At 36.6% G+C, this 21281-nt stretch overlaps 1 protein-coding gene across 1 annotated transcript in view; it reads right to left on the reverse strand.

The window, feature by feature from the left end:
• CCDC73 (coiled-coil domain containing 73) overlaps positions 1–21281 on the reverse strand; it is a 53062-nt gene that overhangs the window by 9144 nt on the left and 22637 nt on the right. Inside the window, exons 10-17 of the mRNA XM_042882638.1 lie at positions 16360–16495; positions 14239–14318; positions 9204–9332; positions 8885–8944; positions 7228–7332; positions 4395–4505; positions 2622–2753; positions 785–817 (exon numbers count right to left, since the gene is read on the reverse strand). Of these exons, the coding sequence (XP_042738572.1) occupies positions 785–817; positions 2622–2753; positions 4395–4505; positions 7228–7332; positions 8885–8944; positions 9204–9332; positions 14239–14318; positions 16360–16495 (786 nt within the window). The remainder of the gene's footprint in view (positions 1–784; positions 818–2621; positions 2754–4394; positions 4506–7227; positions 7333–8884; positions 8945–9203; positions 9333–14238; positions 14319–16359; positions 16496–21281) is intronic.

Raw genomic sequence — 21281 nt, forward strand, 5'->3', positions numbered from 1 at the left:
TTGAATCTGAACAAATTCAACAGGAGTGGAACCCTGAAAGGTGTCTAATTCCATTGTGTTATGTTAAAACTGTCAGCTAAATAGTGAAGAAACTACCTAAATGAACAACCATCCACCCTTTCCCATAAAAAAAGGAAAAGAAGAAGCAGCATCTATCCTTTATCTGCAGCTGAAGGCAGGAGCACATGCTGGCTCAAATAAAAGGAGGTGGATGTGGGAGGGAGCAGGGGCACTGCTGACTCCATAAAAGGAGAAAGGCAAAGCTAAAGATACTTGGGTGGCTGCAGGTGTTAGTGAAGGAAGGAAGGTTGGGATGTGGGAGGGAGTTACAAGTGCTGTACTTGGGCAGAAGATGTTTGGGGAGGACAGAGTATATTGTAAAATGGAGGGAGGCACATACAGAACCTGGTCAAAATTGGATAATCGCGATGGTAAGGTAGGAGATGATATACAATAGAAACCTGCAGGAAACAATTTTCTGCAGGTCACATAAACATCTTTATGCTCCCAGCTTAATTTATTTGGGGAAGAGTCATGCAAATGAAGGAGAGGTCTGACATGAGTTTTTAATTAGTTAGCTTTGCTTTCTGACTATATGCAGCCTTGGCTCTATGCTTTCAAGCTTTTCTTTTCCAGTACAAGAACTAAGAAGTTTCTTTCACGAAAGCTGTAATTCTTTCACAATCTCTTGCTCCTAAGAGCTGTTTCTTTAGACAGAAACAGGAAGAAACCCAATATAACTTTCTTCATATGGGTACAGAATGACTGCTACGCCACAACTTACATTTCTTGTTACAGGATGAACTGTTGAACAGATCTGAAAAAACATGATGAAATATTTTTAGACAGCGAGAAAGGTTACAATTCCTTTCCAGATCTTCAGATGGACTGAATACATCCTTCAAAAATAAGGGCTAAGATGCCTAAATTGAAATGCCTAAATATCAAAACTCTCCAACACAGATTTGATTTTATTCCCCCATTGCCACAGTTTAGTAAAATATAGCTATGCAACATGCATATACCTAAAATGACCTTTCCCCCAACTTTTTACATACCATTAAATTCAAAACTGCATCTCCCTGTACATGTAAAAGCACAATAATAATTTGCCACTAGGTATAGCTCTGTTCTCTAACACTACACAGCTGTTTGCTGTTTGTAATACTAAATAAACCAAGCATGTAGCATGATAAACTAAACTGCGGTGCATAAGTCAACAGGAGTGTAATTATTCAGGTTCAAGTTTGCTCTGAAGTGAGAACTCACATTATACTTATTTTTAAAAGAAGGCTTAATTTCTGTTCCACAGACGATCAGTATGAAGTTTACATACATGCTAAACGTCATGCCCCACAAATAATCACAGAGACTTCAGATTGCACTAGGTGTAAAAATATATGCATGTGTATTTCCTTCTGGTATTCCTTCACCCAAATCACAGCCAACAGTTCACTCTTCTTTGTCATCTTAGACCCTGACTCATTACTGATACAAGATGAAGTTCCACAATTAAGACTAATCAGCATGATCTCCAGCAGCTCCTGTAATTTCCTACCAGTGTTGCTCTGGAGATTGGCCTAACTTATCTAAGTTTGAAATCTTATACAGTGGTGTGGCAATCCACTGTAAAATAGTTAAAGATACACATTTAGATGTCATCTAAGATTTTTTTCTCCAGTTCATAACCATATGTTTTAAGCATATCTACTTTCAAACAGATAGGATGATCTCAGGAAGCACAAGTACAGCTTATCACAGAACTCTGATGGCACGTTTTGATTCTGCATCCTAAATATAAATTGTATTTTAATTCAAAGAAACTGTGATTTTTCAAAGTTACACAATTCGCATTCTCCAGAGTATCTTGGAGAATTCATGCAGATTCTGCATGATGAAGATGGTGTCAAGTTTAATTTCCACAGCATTATTAAGTGTATCTTAGACGTGTGTGTAGTCATGTGCGTGTACATCGGAATGAGTGTGGGAAGAAATTCACTTAATTTCTTCCAAATTCTAAGGTCGTTTCAGTTTGTCATTTTACATTTTATCTACTCCTCAGAAGACGTGTAGTTACCTACTGTCTCCCTAACAATGAAAGACAAAATCTGTAGAGGCGCAAAGTGACTTCTTCCTCCTTTGAAGGATGAACCACTATCTGAGTGGAAAACTGAATGGAACAATGATGTAGACAAAACACTGCCAAATAACAGAATATACTCCATACACAAGGAATTCTCTTACAGCTTGTAACCTTGTTTTTTCCATCTTATAAAAGACTAGAATATAAATCTGCAATCCAGTTTAAGTAAGGGGTAACACTTATCTACAGTGCTGCGTGCTGCTCCTTTTGCTTCAAAACACCACCTCCACATGCTTAACCACTTAATGACTTTTCATACATATGCTGAATATGGAGCTGAGCGTGGACTTGGCACACCCAGCAATGCAAGCTTAAAATGGGATCCTGGATCACTGACTACATCAGAGAAAATTTTAGGCTTCAGTATATCAAAGGAAGATCGCTGAAAGCCAGACTAGGAAAACTATCATGTCTCTCCTTCTCTAAACTGATTTATAAGAAGTGCAAAGTACTGCAGCCGTGAGAGGCACTCGCCCACCTGCAGATTTTCTACTTGCTCAGAACTCTGGTTTCCCTGAGGAGGATAGCAATCATCAGGATGTCCCCGGACCTCTTTAAGGGTATTTAGCTCATTTCTAATGGTATCTATCTCTCTTCTCAAATCTTCCTCCTACAATAAAGCATAGCACGCAAACACAGACCCCTTATTGCATGTTCAAATACAAAAACACTATTTATCAACAGCCTAGCAAATTAATGTATTCCCTTAGAAGAAAGTAGAGATAATAAGGAATTCTGTGTACAAAAGACAACTCAAGCTTTTCATTCACACCAGGATTTTAATCCCATTCTAATACCACACAGACTATGTTTTTTTATTAACTGGCTCAAGACTGTTACTTGTAGCTTTTTTCCCTTTTTCTGTTTAAGAATAAACATGTTAGTAAATATTCATTCTCTACCCCATTTTCAAGGAACCGTAACCATACAGGATTTTCTTGGCACTACTTCTGTAATAGCCTCAAGAAACCAATATTCTTCAGTGAGTATACAATAATTACATTTTTCTATTTACAATGAAAAATGATTGCAAGACAAATTGTAAAAACAAAAACAAGCAAGCAAACAGTGTAATTTTTCAGAGATACTCTGATTTGATTTACAACTATTGCCAAAGCATTGTGTAATGTTAATGCTATCCATGATTACTCTGTTAAGAAATTAAAAGTCCAAATTCAGCCACAGCAGAAAAATGGCTGCTGGAGTGGGGAGCATCAGACACAAAGACAGACATTATCTTCTAAAAGGAAGGTGCAAACATTCCTAAGAAGTAAACGTGGAATTCCCATGTCTGCACAGGATATTATGGCACAAGACACTGCTAGAAATCAGGGGTATCAAATATCTCAGAGCAGACAGCATCAGAACAACGTACTTATTTTGTATCTCATGGTTGCAGTGACCTTCACAGTGGCAAAAAAGTCAAGGAATTAGGACAACAGGATTACAATTTCCACACAGACTGCCTGTGTCAGTCTATCAGCCTCAAAACCTTTCTAGCAGTAGATGCAGAAGAAATAATTAGCAATTACCAAAGTATTCTTTAAGAAATAATTAAGAAGTAGAAAGAATGGCACAGATAAAACACTGTTTAGATGAACGCAGAGATGAACACAGTTTTATCTCAGCTAATCGCCTTCAGCTGAATTGTTCTGGTCAAAGGTGGATTTCTGCTCCAATGCAAGCCTTCAGCAGCTCTACCTGATTCAGTTTGAGGTCGCTTCCCCACCACCCACCTTTGGAAATACGGCCTTGCACAGGTACCTTCCAGGTACCCCACCTAGGGTGGTTGTGTTTGGTTTTTTCCACCCCCCAAAGCACGTTAACAGTTGACTACTGATTTCTCAAGATTTCTTCAGGGTAAAAGAGTGCAGCCTAGAAGTCCTGGTATTCCCTTAGTAAGTTCTGTATAAAACTGCTCTGAAAAATACATGAAATTACATCAATCTCCATGTTTTGGTGTAATTCCGGAATATTTTAAAGCACTAAAGACAACACAACACCTAATGCCCTGGGGCTCTTGCTTTATAGAACTGCACTGACCTTTTAAAGCATAGAATTCAACATTTCTCCTAAATCTACCTTTTAAAACCATTCATTTCTAGATGAGTCTGCATTACTGGAAAATAGATGGGTTGTTTTTATTGTAGTATTTCTGCAATATTTTCTTGGTTTTTAGGAATTGTCTGAAATGCTTGATGACTACTCCAAAGCCCTTTTAATACTATAACATTTAATTTAACAAACCTACATCTTTTTTCCAAATTCTCAGTGCTTTCTCATGCTCATTCTGAAGATTAAGGAACTTTTCTTCATTTTCCTTTGCCTTCTCCCTTTGCAGCTCATTATCTCTTTCAAGTGTCTGCAATAAAATTAATTATCCAAAAAATAATCAATACCACATTAATGAATTTTGATGTGTTTTATGTTGCTTGGACCTTTGCTTCTAACATGCTGAAAGTGCCATACAGATCAGTGATAATGTGCTATCTCAACAATAATTTTCATAAATTAACAGAAAGGTGCTTATAGTTTAGCTAACAGGAAACAGGGGGAGGTTATGAAAAAAGAAATGGCTATAAAAGGGTATAAAAACACTTGCCATTATTCAGTTTCACTGCATAAGTTTTAATGTGCTGAAAAAAGTAATATAAAGTCCAGAGATGAGAGATGTGAAATGTAGCACAATCTAGAGCTTAAAAAAGTACTTAAACAAAAAGCTACTCTGGAGCAAAACAGAAAAAGTTGATTTTCCAACCAGTTTTTCTATCCTAAATTGTTTATTAAGCTATCCTATAAGCTGCATAAACTTCACATTCTAAAACATATTGGAACATGAAGTATTTACTATGTCTGATTATCCTTTAATTAATTTTACACAACCAAAGCAGAATAAGAATGCCTTAAAATAATAGTACAGGTTATGGTATAGGATTTTATACCATCTTAATTCTACTGGCAACATTTTTTTAGTTAACTCTTTGAACTTTACTGTGCCAAATTAATGCACTTTTATATATCAACAGTAACTTCTGGGACACCTCAGGTACTGTTGGAATTTACTGTATCACATTTTTACAGCAAACAATACAGAAGATAGAGGAGTTACTGCATCCATTACCTATTATAGACGACGCAAGTATATTTGATAATGTAAACATACCTTTAATGCATGTAGCTATATGAGCAGCTTTGTATTTATGACTCTGCTGAGCCTCTTTGGAAATCCACAAGAAAAATGTTGAGGCATTGCTCCAAAGCAGTCCCTTCCTACTTAATCTTTGAACTAGAAGCGAGTCTACTTCCCAATTCACCTAACAACCAATTTTTAATACCTATTTTAATTTATCCGTACCACTAATAACAATGCATTTCAAAGGTATGACACTAGGAAAGCTCAGACTACCTTGCACTTTTATACATGTGCAAAAAGTTGTTCATAAGTATATAATGATTTTCTCCAACATATTATGCAATTAAAAAGATGAAAAAATTCATCAACGCGTTGACTGTATAATTAATAAATAATAATAAAATATCTTGTTCAGTGTCTTTCACACAGTCCTACAAAGCAGTAGTTCCATAAGGCCCTTTTTCTTCCTCTCTAACTAAAGGTTTCTGTAGTCCTCGGAGATAAATGCATCTCAAATTCAGCCTCCTCTGAAGTGGAATGTTTTATAGCATAGCTCTCCAGGCAAAGCGAGCAGCAGATTAGAGTACAAACATGACTGCAGGAAGAGGAGTTAGCTGTCCAATCAAAGCTTTCCTTGAAAAATCTCCACTCCCAAACTCCCAAAGCAAACCTTAGCTTTGTCCATTTAGTGCAAGAGACCATCATGTAATACGCCTACTGGGCCCTCTCAGTTTGACAGCCTTTGCTTACCAAAACACTCGAAATAACAACCATTTAAAAACAAGTTGTCTCAAATACCTTCAACTGTGCTTTGTCATGATTAAAACTTTAGTAAAGCCAATAATATGAAAACGGAACTGGAGAACTCTGAAGAGTCACAAAGAACTAGTGTGACTATTGCCCAGAATGAGAAGTACCTCCTCTTGGTTTTACAGCACTCTGAGAGCAAAGAAATTTAAATCGTGAAGATTTAGTACTCTAAATTGACTAAATGCAGCCATCTAGACATCTGAAGTCAGTGGCTTCTCTTCCACTCACTAGTTTTATCCAATACTGCAAAAAAGGTCTTACCTAGTTTCTAATGGAAAACAAACTCATATCTAACCTTGCTTGTTCAGTAAAAAAGCAACATTCGTATATTCATACTGTGGCAGAAGGCAAACTGCTTAGATTCATACAAAGAAACAAAGGAACAAAAGTATACGTGCACACAAAGTTTAATTTGAGACTAACCAAGATACAAGTTCAAAACCTCTGCCTTAACAGCCCAGCAAAGAATGGTTACAGTTACATATGGATAAACACAGTGCATAATTATTAATAGTCCCATTAAGGACCTCTGTGTGGCAAATATGATCAGAAAAGATAATGACCTTAATCTTCAGTGCACTGGGCCAATCTGACTGCAAAAGTAATACAGAATATAAACTGTTATTAATCCCTTTTTCACAGCCTCAAAGAGAAACTGAAGACGCTTCAACTCAGCACTCTCCAACATGACTACTTAGCACCTGTGACATAGACATAGCAGACAACACGACAAGAAATGGCTAAAGACACAATCATTTTTAGGCTCTTTGCTCTGGCTCCAAAAATCTGAAATCTGAAGTATTCTCCGGAAATGAGAAGTTTACAACTACATAAAAATTAATTGTAAGAAACAAGTCATAGAATCATTTTATTTCAGAATACTTGAAAGCAACCTTAGTGTTCTGGTTTTACCTTCCAGAAATGGGTGATCAGAATGGCAACCATAATTTACTTTAGGGGGAAAACTAAATGAGGGAAACCATAGACTGCGTTACAAGGTTCACGCTGACAGTTAAGGAGCTGAGGGAGCAATGGAAGTGAGGTCAAAAGTTCTGAGAAGCATACAGATGTCTTTAACAGCCCTAGACTTAAAAAATAGCTAACAGATAGAAGCAGCTTGTCTAATCAAGGAAAATCTGACCTGATATTCTTCTCTCAGTGCATTTAATTCACTTTCCATTTTAACATTCATTTGAGTTACTCGCTGAAGCTGCTTCTGCACACGTTGTAGAGAGCTGAGAATTTCCTTGTGAACAAATAAGTCAGGATACATTGAATAACACTTTGTTGCTCAAGTTTAAACAGAAACCAATTTACACCTTTGAGATTAGCACATTTATTTTTATTCTGTCAGTGGTATATAAAATATTGTATATTAGAACCTATATCTTATCACAACCAACATCAACACTTGGAAAGTAATCACAACTTCTGAGCACTTCCAGCCTTCTTTCTAGGAAGAAATATTCTTTCCATTGAAGATTAATTTATACTTAGTTGCATTTCACATCTAGAAAACTGAACCCAGAATCACCTGACATGTCAGCAGCAGAGCTGGTTTTGTCTTTTGAATCCAGTCCAGCATCCACTGAACTAAACAAGATTGCTTCTCTACATACAGTTCAGTGTAAATCAGCCTATAATTTAGATAATATATTCAGTCCAATAGCCACTGAAACCAGCATATTCAGTTAGTCCAGACAGTGATTTCGTAGCTCGCTACAATACAAAAATCTGGGTGTTCCAACCCAAGTTCTTGGAGAAAAACATGAAATTAATCTCTGTATTAGAGCTGCCCCCACCTCCAATTTACACAAAGCCAGACACATTAAAACAATCCTAGCAATTCACACAGAACACAGTAGAGAAATACAGGCAATACCAGTCCTTCTCTTTGATAACACAAAATGACCATATGAATTTGGCTACAAACACCTCCACAGCAATGCTTTTAGTGCATTCAGAGCTGTGGGAGAAATGACGACAGAGTTTATATCTTGTTTTTTTGTTTGCTTTTTTTTCCCCTACGTTTATTGGTATGAATTTTTTACAAGAGGATTCAAAATGCAAATCAAACTTTTACAGATTATCCTTTATCCCATATCCTTTCCATATGCTCAGTGAGCATACAAGCATGCTGCTACTTTTGGCCCTTCCTCAGGAGGATGATCACACTTTCCTAAAATGTTAGTTTAATGAACTGCAGAATGAAAAAATATTATCTGCAAAGCAATGCATTATGGTAATTATTACAGGGAATACAATTTTCATGCTACATCTGTGTTATTTGATTCCATGTACCTGGTTTGAATATTAGGATTTGCTCAGGAATTTGCCAAACAGGAACTAAGTTTGTGACAGAGTAACCTTAATACTGATCAGCTTTGGACAGGCATAGTTTTATAATTTAAACACTTATGCTCTGTATGAATTCTACCTGGTTGCAATATCAACAGTATTGTATTAAACTGTTGGCAACCAGAAAGCACCGTGGCAAGAATATAATTCAAACTTTAATGCTTATTTGTTCTCAAGAGTTATGTTAACAACTATTTTCACAGGTATACCAGATGCCTCCAGCCTGAACTCAAAGATAAAAGTTGACTTGAAACAAGGCACCAACCTAGTTAATACTGCTAGCTTAGCTTCTAAACATGACAATATCCCACTTACATACTTTGCAGACATGTTTTATTAATAAGACAAGTGATTTTATTTGCTAAGATCACTTAAGAATTTTAAATATTTAACACATTTTCTTAATGATCTTAAATAGCAAAGTTATATTAATTACTCACTAGCTTCTCTTCTTTAATGTAAGCGTTTTCTTCTTGAACTCTTTTACTGATTGCTGTCTCCTTAAAAAAAAAAAAAAAAAAAAAAAGGAAAAAGGGAGCAAAGTGTTATTGAAGGCATTCAAAATTACTGGTTTGGGTTATTTTAGTAATATTGCACAAATAGGATACTTTGAATCCTCATGAGACTATTTAAAAATGTAAAAACTATTTACATATTTAAATGTCTTTTTTTAAACTCTAAAATTGCACTTCCATTCCTGTTCAGATGAATAACAGAACATATTAACCAAAATTCTAATGCGTTTAAGTTCCAGAATACCATTCTGATTTTCTGTTGCAGTTCTTGAAACTGTTTTTCCTTTGCTGCAAGATTGATGTTTTCTTCTCCCACCCTGTTCTGAGATGTGACCTTGGACCTTATCAAGTCTGTAGTTACTTTCTTCAGTTCCTTAACACAGGAAACACATATAAATAGTTCATCCAGGATAGGCATTGCAATTCAAAACAAAGACAAATCTTTTAAACTATCCTGAGTCATGCCCTACTTTTAAATAATGTATGGAAGCAGCTAAATAAATTAAATTGAGGAACCGAAATTTCTGGGATTGACTTGTTAAGCTTTAAACTTGCCAAATGTGGCTAAAAGTTTATATTAATTGGTAAAATGTTATTGGACTAATATTTTGCTTTCACTGTTTGAAGTACACACGATACTTCCATATCTGATATTTTCTCCTCCTGGAGGCGAGCACCGGGTTGATATTGGTGAGGCCTCTTACTCAACAGGAATGAAGTACATACTGAATTACTGGGTATGTTCCTTGGATGCAGGAAGGAAAAAAGAGGAACTGCGACTACCTGGTAAAAGCAGGAACTGGCTATAAATTTGAAGGATCTTTGCTTTTTCCTGAAACATTAATTATTTAATCTCAGGAGAATTCTAAATTAATTTTATATTAGAAGCTTCTACAACATGATTTTCCATCTAAAATGTGCCTTTGATTTTATAGTCTTTATAATCTCTTAAATATCCTGCTTCTTTTTTCCTTTTCTTTTTTCCCCCTCTGGTGGGGCAGTATCTGTTTTCTAACCAGTTTATTCCAAGCTCCTAGCGCAGCAAATAAACAGCAAGCGCTTTGATCTCATTAAATTACAACTCATAGTTCCTGGAGCCATAAATATTGTGCCCTATTCTCCCCCACCCCTCCCGTTCTGCTACAAGGTAGTCTGTTTAATATCTCTCTCTCCTTGAGCGCTCTGACGTTTACTCAGACAAATAGCAGAGGTTATGAATGCTGTTCACAGATAGTATCAAGAATTCTTCATGATGCCATAGTGGTGAACCACGCATTCAGAATGGTAATAGTTTTATCTAACTACTAAGTTTGGTCTGTTTAACTTTTCTTCACAAAACTGGAATTCCATCTTATCACAGACCAATGGGTTTAACTGTTCTGGACAAAATCAAATAACAGTACAAAAGAAAAGGGAAGATTATGTAGCTGAAATTTACAAATACAAAAGTTATGGAAAATACAAGCATAGATACCACTTCTAAGTAAATCATTTTGTTTCCTTGAGGCTTTATTTCTCATGTATTTGAGCCATAAATATATCTAAAATGATCTAGCAAGGACTAAGTGTAATTGCAGAGTCAATTATAAAATTCAAAGAGGACAGTGCCTTACAACTGCAATGTTCTGTAGGCTAGGAAGGCTTTTTCCACCTTTGCAAAAAGAAAAAAAGCCAAAGAAACATCTTTTAATTGTACTGTTCTTCCTACAATAGAGTAGTAAGGAGAGTTCCTACATTTAAGAGGCAGGAGGTGCGAGCAGTTTTAGCTTTGTAAAATAGAAATAGAAATGCACCACACTGTTCTTTTACAAAGAACAAAATTCATGGTACACAGGTCACGTGTGTGCAGGTGCATAAGTCTGCTATGGATCTGAGATATGCTTTGCTAAATTCAAAGCATGTTGTGTGGTGAATTGCCACTTACTGTGTGATGGGGAAGAAAAGTCATACTAAGTAAGTCATGCTGTTGTGGGAAAGATAACATATGTAGCAGGTGGATGCACGTAATCCATCTGGAACAAAGCCCACATCTGCTAATCTGACAAAGCTGTGAGCAGAAAAGCAAACCAAAAAAATCCCACGGAGAGAACCCACACAAACCAGGTCGCCAAAAATAATGGGAAGGTTTACCACAACCAGTGGCAGCATAAACTACATAGCTGTAGAAATAATTTCAATGCATGCACACATATGCATATTATGTTCTGAAAGTAAAAAAAAAAATTCAGTCCCCCTTGCTTCTTTTTCTAGCAGCTTTCTGCCACTAATACAATCACTAGAAATGTTAGAACTCTATAAATTGAGTCTGGAAAATAATTTTATCAGTATCAGTTTCAACAAAAGAAAAATAAGGCTTTAAATCTATTCCTTCAGTGTGTTGCTAGCAACCAACACCCAGGCACATGGTTTCAAGCCAGCTTAAAAGTAAAGAGTATCACAAAGGAAGCAGTCCTGTTCTTTAAGTGTATTTTTCTTTCCTTTTGCTAGTCGATCTAAGCCATAACTTGCTCCTTTTATTTATTTTGATACAATTCTATTTGATCAATACAAAATTTCCATTCTACTCTTCCTCAGGGCCACACAAACGTATGTCAGCATGATGTGGCAGTACAGCACTGGAAAGGGAGCCAGCACAGCCATATGTAACTGCTTCCCAAGACAGCAATCATACCTCATGCAAACTGAAAGTTTTCCTCAAGCAACAACCACATCTTACTGCACTCTCAAATCAGCGCCATCAGCTAATTTGGTAATCTCTCAGGCCTTAAGCAGCATAGCTCTTTTTCAAAGATTTGTTTCATTCTATTGCTTTTAATGGTCAGATTTCAATGCAAGCACTTTCACAACACTTGAAAAAAATCCCCCTATATTGACTATGTGTTTAAATTCAAAACCAAATGTTGCTGAAAAGGAAACTAAGCCAAGCTATCTATCAGAACCGAACTACTAAGCAGACAATGCAAAGAGCAAGTACCACCTCTCCAAATACCTCTTTCCACAAATTCCAGAAATTCTTGTGTAGAATGGACATCAATTTAAATCAGGTTTTACTGTTCTGTGTATGACTAAACAGCTCCATCATGTCATTTCACTAACCTTGGAGATTAGTTTACTGTTTATCCATAAATTTTGACCAGAATTCACAGGCTTCATATTCCCATTAAGAACAAGTGTAAGAGGTCATTGTAGTCTGAGTTAAAACAAAGGTTGAGGTAAGAGCTAGCAGCTCACAGGCAGTAAGGCCTCTTAGAGGCCTGTCAGGTATCCAACACAGATAAACCCAGTTCCATAAGATATCACAACTTGCACTGCAGATTTAAAGACTGCTTTCAGCCTTGTAGCAACCAAAGGTAGCCTTGCAATCCCTCTTCCAAACTATTCTCAATACCAGAGTTTCCTCAGTGCTCTGGATCTGTTATAAGTCCCTTCAGCTCCACAACTGATACATTACCCAATAAGGGAAAACACCTGACTGCTGTCTCTCACAATAGTTACACTAAGCAAAAGGTACCTGCAGTGAAATAAAGCTAGCTCAGAGCAACTCTTCAGGAGTCGTGAACTATTTTTCCTAGCCGCTTGTGCACTGACCCAAGAGATGAGCCCACCACATTTCTTAACAGAAGCTGTGCTGAACTTAGGGTTCTGACAGGTACACACCAGCAATGCTCATTCATACTACTTAACTTTCCATAGATGTTCTACAAGCTGCAACTTAAAAACTGTCAGAATAAGAAATACTGAAAAATGGGATGCAATTTTTTACCATATTGTTTAAAATCTATTTTCACAGAAGTTCTGCTTTTTCAGAAAAAAAGGCATGTCATCCTTCTGTATACTATGTACAACTTCTATTTAAAAAACTTTATTTACAATGAGCAAGGCAAAGACATTTTCCCAATGATTAAGTTTCAGGCTCCTTCTTTTGCTTACCTAGCAGTATTTCAGTATAAATTTATCACCCAAGAGCTTAAGAGTCAGAAGTGTGACTTCAAAAAAAAAAAAAAAAGGATCAAGCAAAATGTTTGGTAACAAACTAATAATGTTTTGTGTATTTTAATCTCACACACCTCTGTTACTCACAAATTTAATTACATGAAATTTTCCTCCACATTATTTATTTTCTTACCTCTCCAATTACTTACCCTCGGGAGACTTCTATGCAATTAATTATTCTTGGTTTCTTAACTAAAAGTAACAAATCCAATTGGCTGTAATGCTTAAAAGTTTCTAAAGCCTCCTGGAATACTGACATTTACAATACATGTTTCATATATAGGTTATCCCTCACAATCCTCAGTGCTTTTTCCTCTGCTCTTCCACCCACCAAATTTGTCAAAATATCTAGTAAATAACAATGAATAAACTGTTTGAGAAGGTGTGAATGAAACAAATGAAAATGAAGCTTAGTAGTAGATCAAGAAGCTAAAAATAACCATGCATTGGCAAAGCAAGGGATAAACCAAACTTCCTGGATTTTTGGGTGGCTCTGTGTGGAGTGACTCAATCCTCACAGGTCTCTTCCACACTGGGATGTTCTACAATTTGTTCCCTTTCTGAAATCCTCACAGAATCAAAAAAAGACAAAAAAGAAAGCAGACAGGAAGGAGAGAATATGAAAACAATGAGGTACAGAGGATACGGTGTTTACAGAGTAGGATTTTGTCTTCAGATGATCTTCCACCTTTTCTCACAGCAGCATTTAAACAACAGCTTAAAGGGAAAAGATAACTTTATTCTTCCTCCTTTTATATAACTCAAACAGAACCTAGCAAATACTAGCTCCAGAATAGAGGAGGGACAGGAAAATGCTCAACAGCCAGGCAATTTTGTCCATAGCATCCCTCTGACCTGACTCAGTCACCCTGCCTCAGAACTCTCACTTTTGACAGAGATTCAGTTAGCTGTATAATTGTATGTTCAAGATAGCAGCTTGCTTCTATGGCATCATGTTATATCTGCCTTTAACTACACTGAAGAGACTATTGTTACCCTTCTGTATCAGATGGGAGATGCAGTGACTACACAGTGCAGGAAGAAGAGAGATGGACAACAATTAACAAGAAACAAGTAGGCCGCTATAGAGGTGAATAAAAATCCATCAGATCCATCAGTCATCTGAAGCATCAGTGTTTAAGATGGGAAACCAAGACAAATTTAACCATTAATGATAGAATGAAGAACAATTCTACACTGCTTGTACACTACTTCTATTAATACTAAAGCAGCTTGATGAAGTCCAGAAGTCCACCTACACACTATGAAATGAGTACTGTACTTACTTCCTTCAGATTACTTATTTCAGTCTCTTGTCTTTTGTTCACTGATGTTAGTTTCTTATTGAGCTGTATTGCTTCCTGTACTTTAAACAAAAGTTGAAATGTTTATATATACACTTCCACATTTAAAGTATTATTTGATTTATACCTGTTATGTATGTGCGCATAATGCCTGACACTGTTAAACAACTTCTTGGAAAGCAGACTAGGATGCAAAATAGAACTCAAGGAATCTGTGTATATACTATGATCATACATGAAAGGATTAGAGCAGACAGCACCAATTGTTCTATACCTCAAATAATCGTTTTGATTGTAATTTGTAATTGTAATTTCATTCTTACTGTCTTTCAGTGTCACTTTATTCGAACTACTTCTCCGTTAACGAAACATTAGCAAAAGAAAATACTTCAAAAAATAATAAATGTCTTCTAGTACAACTTAAGCAAAATTTGGTAAGATTTCCAACAAGGGTCATGTATTCACACTATCTTTAAAGTGCTAATAATGGCAATAAAGTAAATTTATTACACATTGCAGCATTTTGCATGCAAGTGAAACATCAGTTTTCACTTTCTTACATTCCTACATGCTGTTTTCATATAGCAAATAAAGACCAAACAGTTTATAAATGTAAACAATTTGCATAATGAACTCACACACTTTGTGCATAACTTTTTCCCTGACTGCAGTTTCTTGCTCAGAATTTACGATTTGCCTACATGCCTACTGCAGGTCTCACATCCTGCAATGCAAATTGAACTCCCACTGCAGGAAGACACACTATAGTTAAACAGGTGAATAGACTGGCTTCTTGAACAGAGGGATCATTCTGCAGTTACTGATAAATATAAGAAATACGGCAAAATCTGTAGTTAAAAGAAAAAACACACTACAAGTGTTATTTTTCCAATAAACTGCAAAAAGACTATTCTGTATCTGGCATGTAATAGAAAAGCTTTGCCCAGTGTAAATAAAATGAAAGCACAGCATTGGTTGTTGTTTTTTTTTTTTTTTTTTTTTAAGAGTGGTTTAATATTTGACAGTCAAAGCAAATAAAAAGCAATAAAAATGTAACTTGAATTATTATAGAACCCCAAATACCCTTAAAACACGTTACCTATTGAACCAGACTCGATCTGAAAAACTATGTGGTTTTATTTAGAAAAAAACTTTCAAGTTTGGGGTTTTTTTTCTATGCTTGTTTTTCAGTTACACACCTGGTCCTCCCTTTCCTTAGAAAAGAGTTTTCTTAACAGATGGACACTGTAGGTATGCAAAGCAATACATACACACATTTCACAAGTTCTACACAAATTCCTATGCAGACACTGCAGTGCATTACTTCACGCAAAACACAGATTTCCCTCAAATTATTAGGTACCAAACATCATAGAAATGTGATATTTTTATTACTCACTATATCAGCTCAATGTCTTAAGGATGGCAAAATACATTTATACTAAGAAGGGCATGTGGAATACTATTTTTGTTTTTTAGTAGATTCACAAATAATTTTGGGATTTTTTGACATAAGAATGGGGTTAACGAACACATTCATTAAGCTTTAAAGCCACGTAGCCACAATAACTACATGGAGTTATTCATCCATTCTATTTACTGAATTATTTTTAAATTTCAATATTTCTACATATTAAATATTTTATATGTATTTACATAACTAAAAATTACATTTCATTAATGCCTTCTGTCCATTTCCCAACATTAACGCTCATCCCAACCAGATTTCTTTTCTATTACTTGCCAATTCCTTTACTTTCATCTCCTCCTTTGTGCTGGTACAATTGTTTATGTCTGCTGAACAGCAACAGGAAGCTGACCCGCGTTAAGTCTAAAGATTTTTTGGAATGAGCAGGTCTGCTACTGCATGATTTTGAACAGAAACCAGTTCTTCACATATGGTGACACACACAGCTGTAGCAGAAAAGAGCAGAAGTACAGGGCCTGTGCTGCTTTACCTGACACTGTCACAGAAACAACGTAGAAGCAACTGAAATGTTGATGCTTGGCACATCATACATACTATTTTTTGAATGTAGTCACATCTCCAACTCAGTGTTGTCAAAAATAAAGAATACTGGAGGACATTTAAAACATACATACCACTGTGCTCTAATTTTCCATGAACACCTTTAACGATTCCAAACTGACATGCAATAGTAGCATAACACCTCTCAACTTCATTCAGTTTCTTATGATGCTCTTCTCTCGCTGTTAAGTGCATCTGTAATTTCTGATCCTGTTAGAAACAAAGGAAGCACCTGCTGACTGACACCATCTTGCATGTATAAATCAGCACTCAAAATGCTTCTCAAAATGGCATAGACAAAATCATTCTCAGGGTATCTCAGTTGTCTACTTCATATCTGATTACCAACTCCCACTTCCAGACTGAGTTTCAATATATTTTCCTACATTCTTCCTTTTATTCAGAACTTTCTCATAAATGCATGCAGGATTGTATTAACTGTTTTCAAAAGCTAATTTCAAGTTTTCCTTTGTTACACAGCTTACTCTAAGCACACTATTCTACCTGCCACTGTACTGCAAACACAGCCTAGCACGCTAATAGTGCTTCCATCTGCCTGTGGTTCATACCTGTCCTCCTGCACTACCACTCAGTGCAGCACTGCATACTCTTATTCCCTTCATGTACCACGTCCCTTGAATTCAACACTGTCCAAACTCCACACCAGCCAAAGTGGCACTATTAAGCAAATGATATTCAGATGTTTTTTCTTTTTATAAAGGCACCAGTACAGTATCATCAGCCTATTACGGACCTAAACACTTTCACTACAGCATGACTTAAGTACACAAAGGAAAACTGTTTTGAGCTACATGGTGGTACAAATACAAACTCAAGCAGAAGTCCTGTTTCTCCAAGACAACGTCAATCAAAGAACAGGGCCATGAAGGAGCTTGAGCACATGACACAAGGAAAGGCTGACCGAGCTGGGACTGGTCAGCTTGGAGACTCTCACACAGTTGAAGCTGTACAAATACCTTGGAAGGGTGAGAATAAGAAAAATGAGACGGACTCTCCTCAGCAGTGCCCAGTGGTCAGGCATCAAAACACACTGCACAGACAGGCTGTGGTTTCCACCTGGGGAAGATACTCAAAACCCACCTGGACACAGCCCTGAGCAATCTGCTCTAAATGCTTTGAGCAGGGAGTGAGGTGCAGAAGTGCCCACCAGCCTCACTCACTCCAGCCTCGTGATCATAATTAGAAAAGGGAGAGTGCAAGGACAGTCTATTTCTAATCCACAGCAGAGCAGCACAGCAATGAAAATGAATTGGGCCAAATTCATTCCAGTGGGTAAATTCAGGCTACACAAAGATGGATCTGGCCCAGGCTATTCAGCTTCTATAAGGCTTTCTTCCCTTATAGTAACAAATGCAATACATGTCCAAGCATCAGAGGATAATAAAAGCTCACAGTAATCAAAAGAAATGACCAACATAAGGCTAGCAAAACAGGATATACAATACAAATTTCTCATGTTTTATAAGGTATGAAATTAAACACACCACAGCAAATAGAAAGTCATAATGGAAGCACTGGTAAAGAAACACCACCACTTACAGAATCGCTGTGCAAAATGTAGGCTGTGAATTTTCATATGCTTCCTTTTTTCCTCAATAAGCAAAAATTTTTGAAAAGCTGTGCTTAACTAACACTAGGATGCAGGCTTCACAGAAGTAAAAAGAAAAAGATCATTTGTGTTTCTCCTGGTAACTCAGATGTATTTACTCTAAGCAAGTGATGAATAAGGGAGCCTAATCAAAATGAAACTTGAACAACTTCTGGCAAGATGTGAGGTTTTGAACTTTCGTATGAATGTTCTTAACGCTCTTCCAATTTCTTTCTTAAGTCAAAAAGACAGCATTATGCCCTCCTCCTCACCAGAGAAGTACAAATATGCCTTATTTCCCTAGTGTCTCTCATGAGAAAAGGAAGCGGCCTGCTATATCCTCAAAAAAGTTCTATTAAGAGTTTACCACTGGTCTAAAAATGATTTTTGATGGCAAGCTGCTCTCCAGCCTCAGAGCACAAATAAAAGCATTTTCGTTTACCTGTGTTCATGGATCTTCTCATTAGGTGAAAAGATCTTAATCTTCCATGGACGAAAATAATTAAGAGACAAAGAAACACTGGGAGACTCCACAGGGTAGGGAGGATCTGACCTGGAGCTGGATTAAGACCCACAGAATCTTGGTTCTCCTTCCTAAAGTGTGATATTGCAAGAACAGGAATTATTGTCCTGGCTTCCACCAGTAATAAAGATAAGCTGAGATGGGGAGTGGAACTGATTTTGGCCATATGGTTTTGCTGAGGAACAATCACTTCTTGGTAGAACTGGACCAGAGAAATAGCTCAGGGTCAGGTAGGTGACTGGAGGAAGACAGAGGGAATTGCTCCTATCTCAAAAATATTCTGGAAATTGAGTCACTGGTCAGTGTTATTCACTGAATCAGAAGGTGGTAACTGGGGGGTGAAAGTGTCAGAGGAACAAAGGAGTTGTTATGAAATGGAGACATAAGGCAAGAACGTATGAAAATTCTGCAGAGAACTACTGCCTCTAAAACTCCCAAGCAGGAAAACGTTTCCACAGCAATTCCTCTGCTTCACAGTGCTTTTCAACTTAGAGTCACTATCTTCAGTTTTTGCTGTACCACTTCCTCCACACTATTTTTAAACAACATAACGTAATTACAGGCAAATTCCTAACTGTGGAAAGGAATTAAATGTATCTTTAAGTTGGTTTGTTTTTAATAATCTAGGATAAGTACGTTATATATTTTAATTCATTTTCATTCACCTAGGATTTATTTTTCATTGGTATCTACCTCTGTATTACAGGTGGCAGGGATGCTCTCAGGAAATACCTATAACGTGAAGTTGTTAGAAATTCCCAGATGTACTTTGGCTGAAGAGCACTCAAATGGTTCCTGGGCACAGTTCAGAAGGCTGACTACTGAGAACAGTCTTATTTGGATGCAGTTTTCCCTCTTTTAAAGAATAGCAGAGGTTGATGTAACTAGGCCATTTCATCTCTCTTGAATTCAGCTTCAACAAACAGTCTCACAAACATTTAGTTCATCAATGTAGACATACAGTTCAACTAGACTGACTACCAAGCATTCACAGTTCCTCACCCCACCTCCTCTGCTCATGACTATCAGTGCACTGAATCGCTGCCATACAGACAGCAACATCTCCCCATTAACTGCACTGAGAACTTCCACTCCACATTTACTTCTCTGAACCATGCACAAGAGTTGGTCTCGAAGCCAAAGCTCATCTCATTCTTGTTTCCTCTGCATTGTGACACATGTTGAAGGTTAGGTACTAAAAATTAAAATTGAGTGGAGAAGAGAGGTAACTCTAAAAGCTCACTTTCTCAGACGTGCTTAAGATCAGCCAGTGCATGTTCACAGGGGAACGCATGAATAGATGAATTTTACTTGCAGAGTAGAAAACAAACAAAAAATGTTTGCTTTAGTTCTGCACTCTCAGAGAGCTTTAGCATTCTACACTGTATGCACCAGGAGATTAGCAAAGGAGGAAACAAAGACCTGACCAAGACCATTTTCCTCTAGCTACTCCTTCATTCCAGCAGTAAGAAAACAGTACAATGCACAAGCCACATTTAAGTTTCTTCCATCAGACAACTAGCTTTGTTGTGGTCATTCTGCAAACTTCTGCATCCGTATGCAATCATGTGCAAAGTGACAGTAACAGAAAAAAATTGGTATTTTTTGTATAAAAAAGGAAAAGGAAGAAAAAGGCTTTTTGTGTCTATACAGCCTTTCAATACAAAATAGAAACCATCTACTTTTTCAAAGTTATAGCACATATCACACACATGACATCAGCACTATAATTCTCACAAAACTTCACTGGGGGTGGTGAGTGGAACTCCGCATGCTAAAACAACGTGCAATACATTAACAGTGCCAGTGCTAGATTATAAGAACAGAACTAAATGAACAAAATTGGAATAAAGTGGCACATCAAGCTCCAGCACATACAAAAGCTACTTTACTGACTGGCAGGGTTTCTAAGTGCCAGACATAAACTAGACAGTGCATTATCTTACTCTCAAAGCACTAGCCAGAACAAGATCTAATCTCAAACAAGCTACAAACTGAAATGTACATTGGTCTCAAAAACCCATTCTATTTCTGAATATTTTGCCATTTAAGATAATAAAGACTCTACATGGGCTTTTGATCCACTGAACACACCATTTATTTCTGTGGAACTACAGAAGGAATGGGTAGAATCTGTCCCAGTCTAAAACTGTATTAGCCCACTACTGAGTACAGTTGCAAGAAAGAATGAACTTCTACTTACCTTGTGTTTTTGTCTTCTACATCTTGAACATACATGGCCAGACCATATGTGTTAGGTCTAGTGCTACATGCAAAAGAGGAATTCTAATCTTTTTTCCCCAAACTCAACATTTTTAGTAATCACACTCCGTATCAAAGTCACAGAACACCAACATTTTAATAATATTAAATCATTGTTGATAAAGTTTGCTTAAACATATGAAAGGAAGATAATTGTTTAAGCAATACAAATGTATTTCTACCTTATAGAAAAGTTCTTGTGATTTAAATACTCTTATTCATATGGAAAACTGAATTTGCAAATTATTAAAGGCAATGTGCAATGATCTAAATGTAAATTCAATAATTTTGTATATTTTAAGCATCTCCCTCGATCAAATTTATTTTAAGAATAAATGCAAGTTAAAAGTGAAGTAAGATGAAACATTTTATGTTGCCTTTGATCTTTAACTTGTAGCCTTATCTCCCAGGTCAGAGGGCACATTATTCAATTTCACCATATTTTGTGTAAAACCACTGTAGCGTTGAAGATGACTTTCAGTACAAATGTCATGGTACTTAAAGCTAAACTGGACCCTAGTTTTTTAAGCTTCTTAATTAAAATCACAGTTTATAATGGTCTGACAATATTATCTTTATACTTTCCAGTTGAGCAGCAGCAG

The sequence above is a fragment of the Lagopus leucura genome, unplaced genomic scaffold (genome assembly GCF_019238085.1).
Source record: "Lagopus leucura isolate 7727_CA_CO unplaced genomic scaffold, USGS_WTPT01 Super-Scaffold_100035, whole genome shotgun sequence".
Taxonomy (NCBI): domain Eukaryota; kingdom Metazoa; phylum Chordata; class Aves; order Galliformes; family Phasianidae; genus Lagopus; species Lagopus leucura.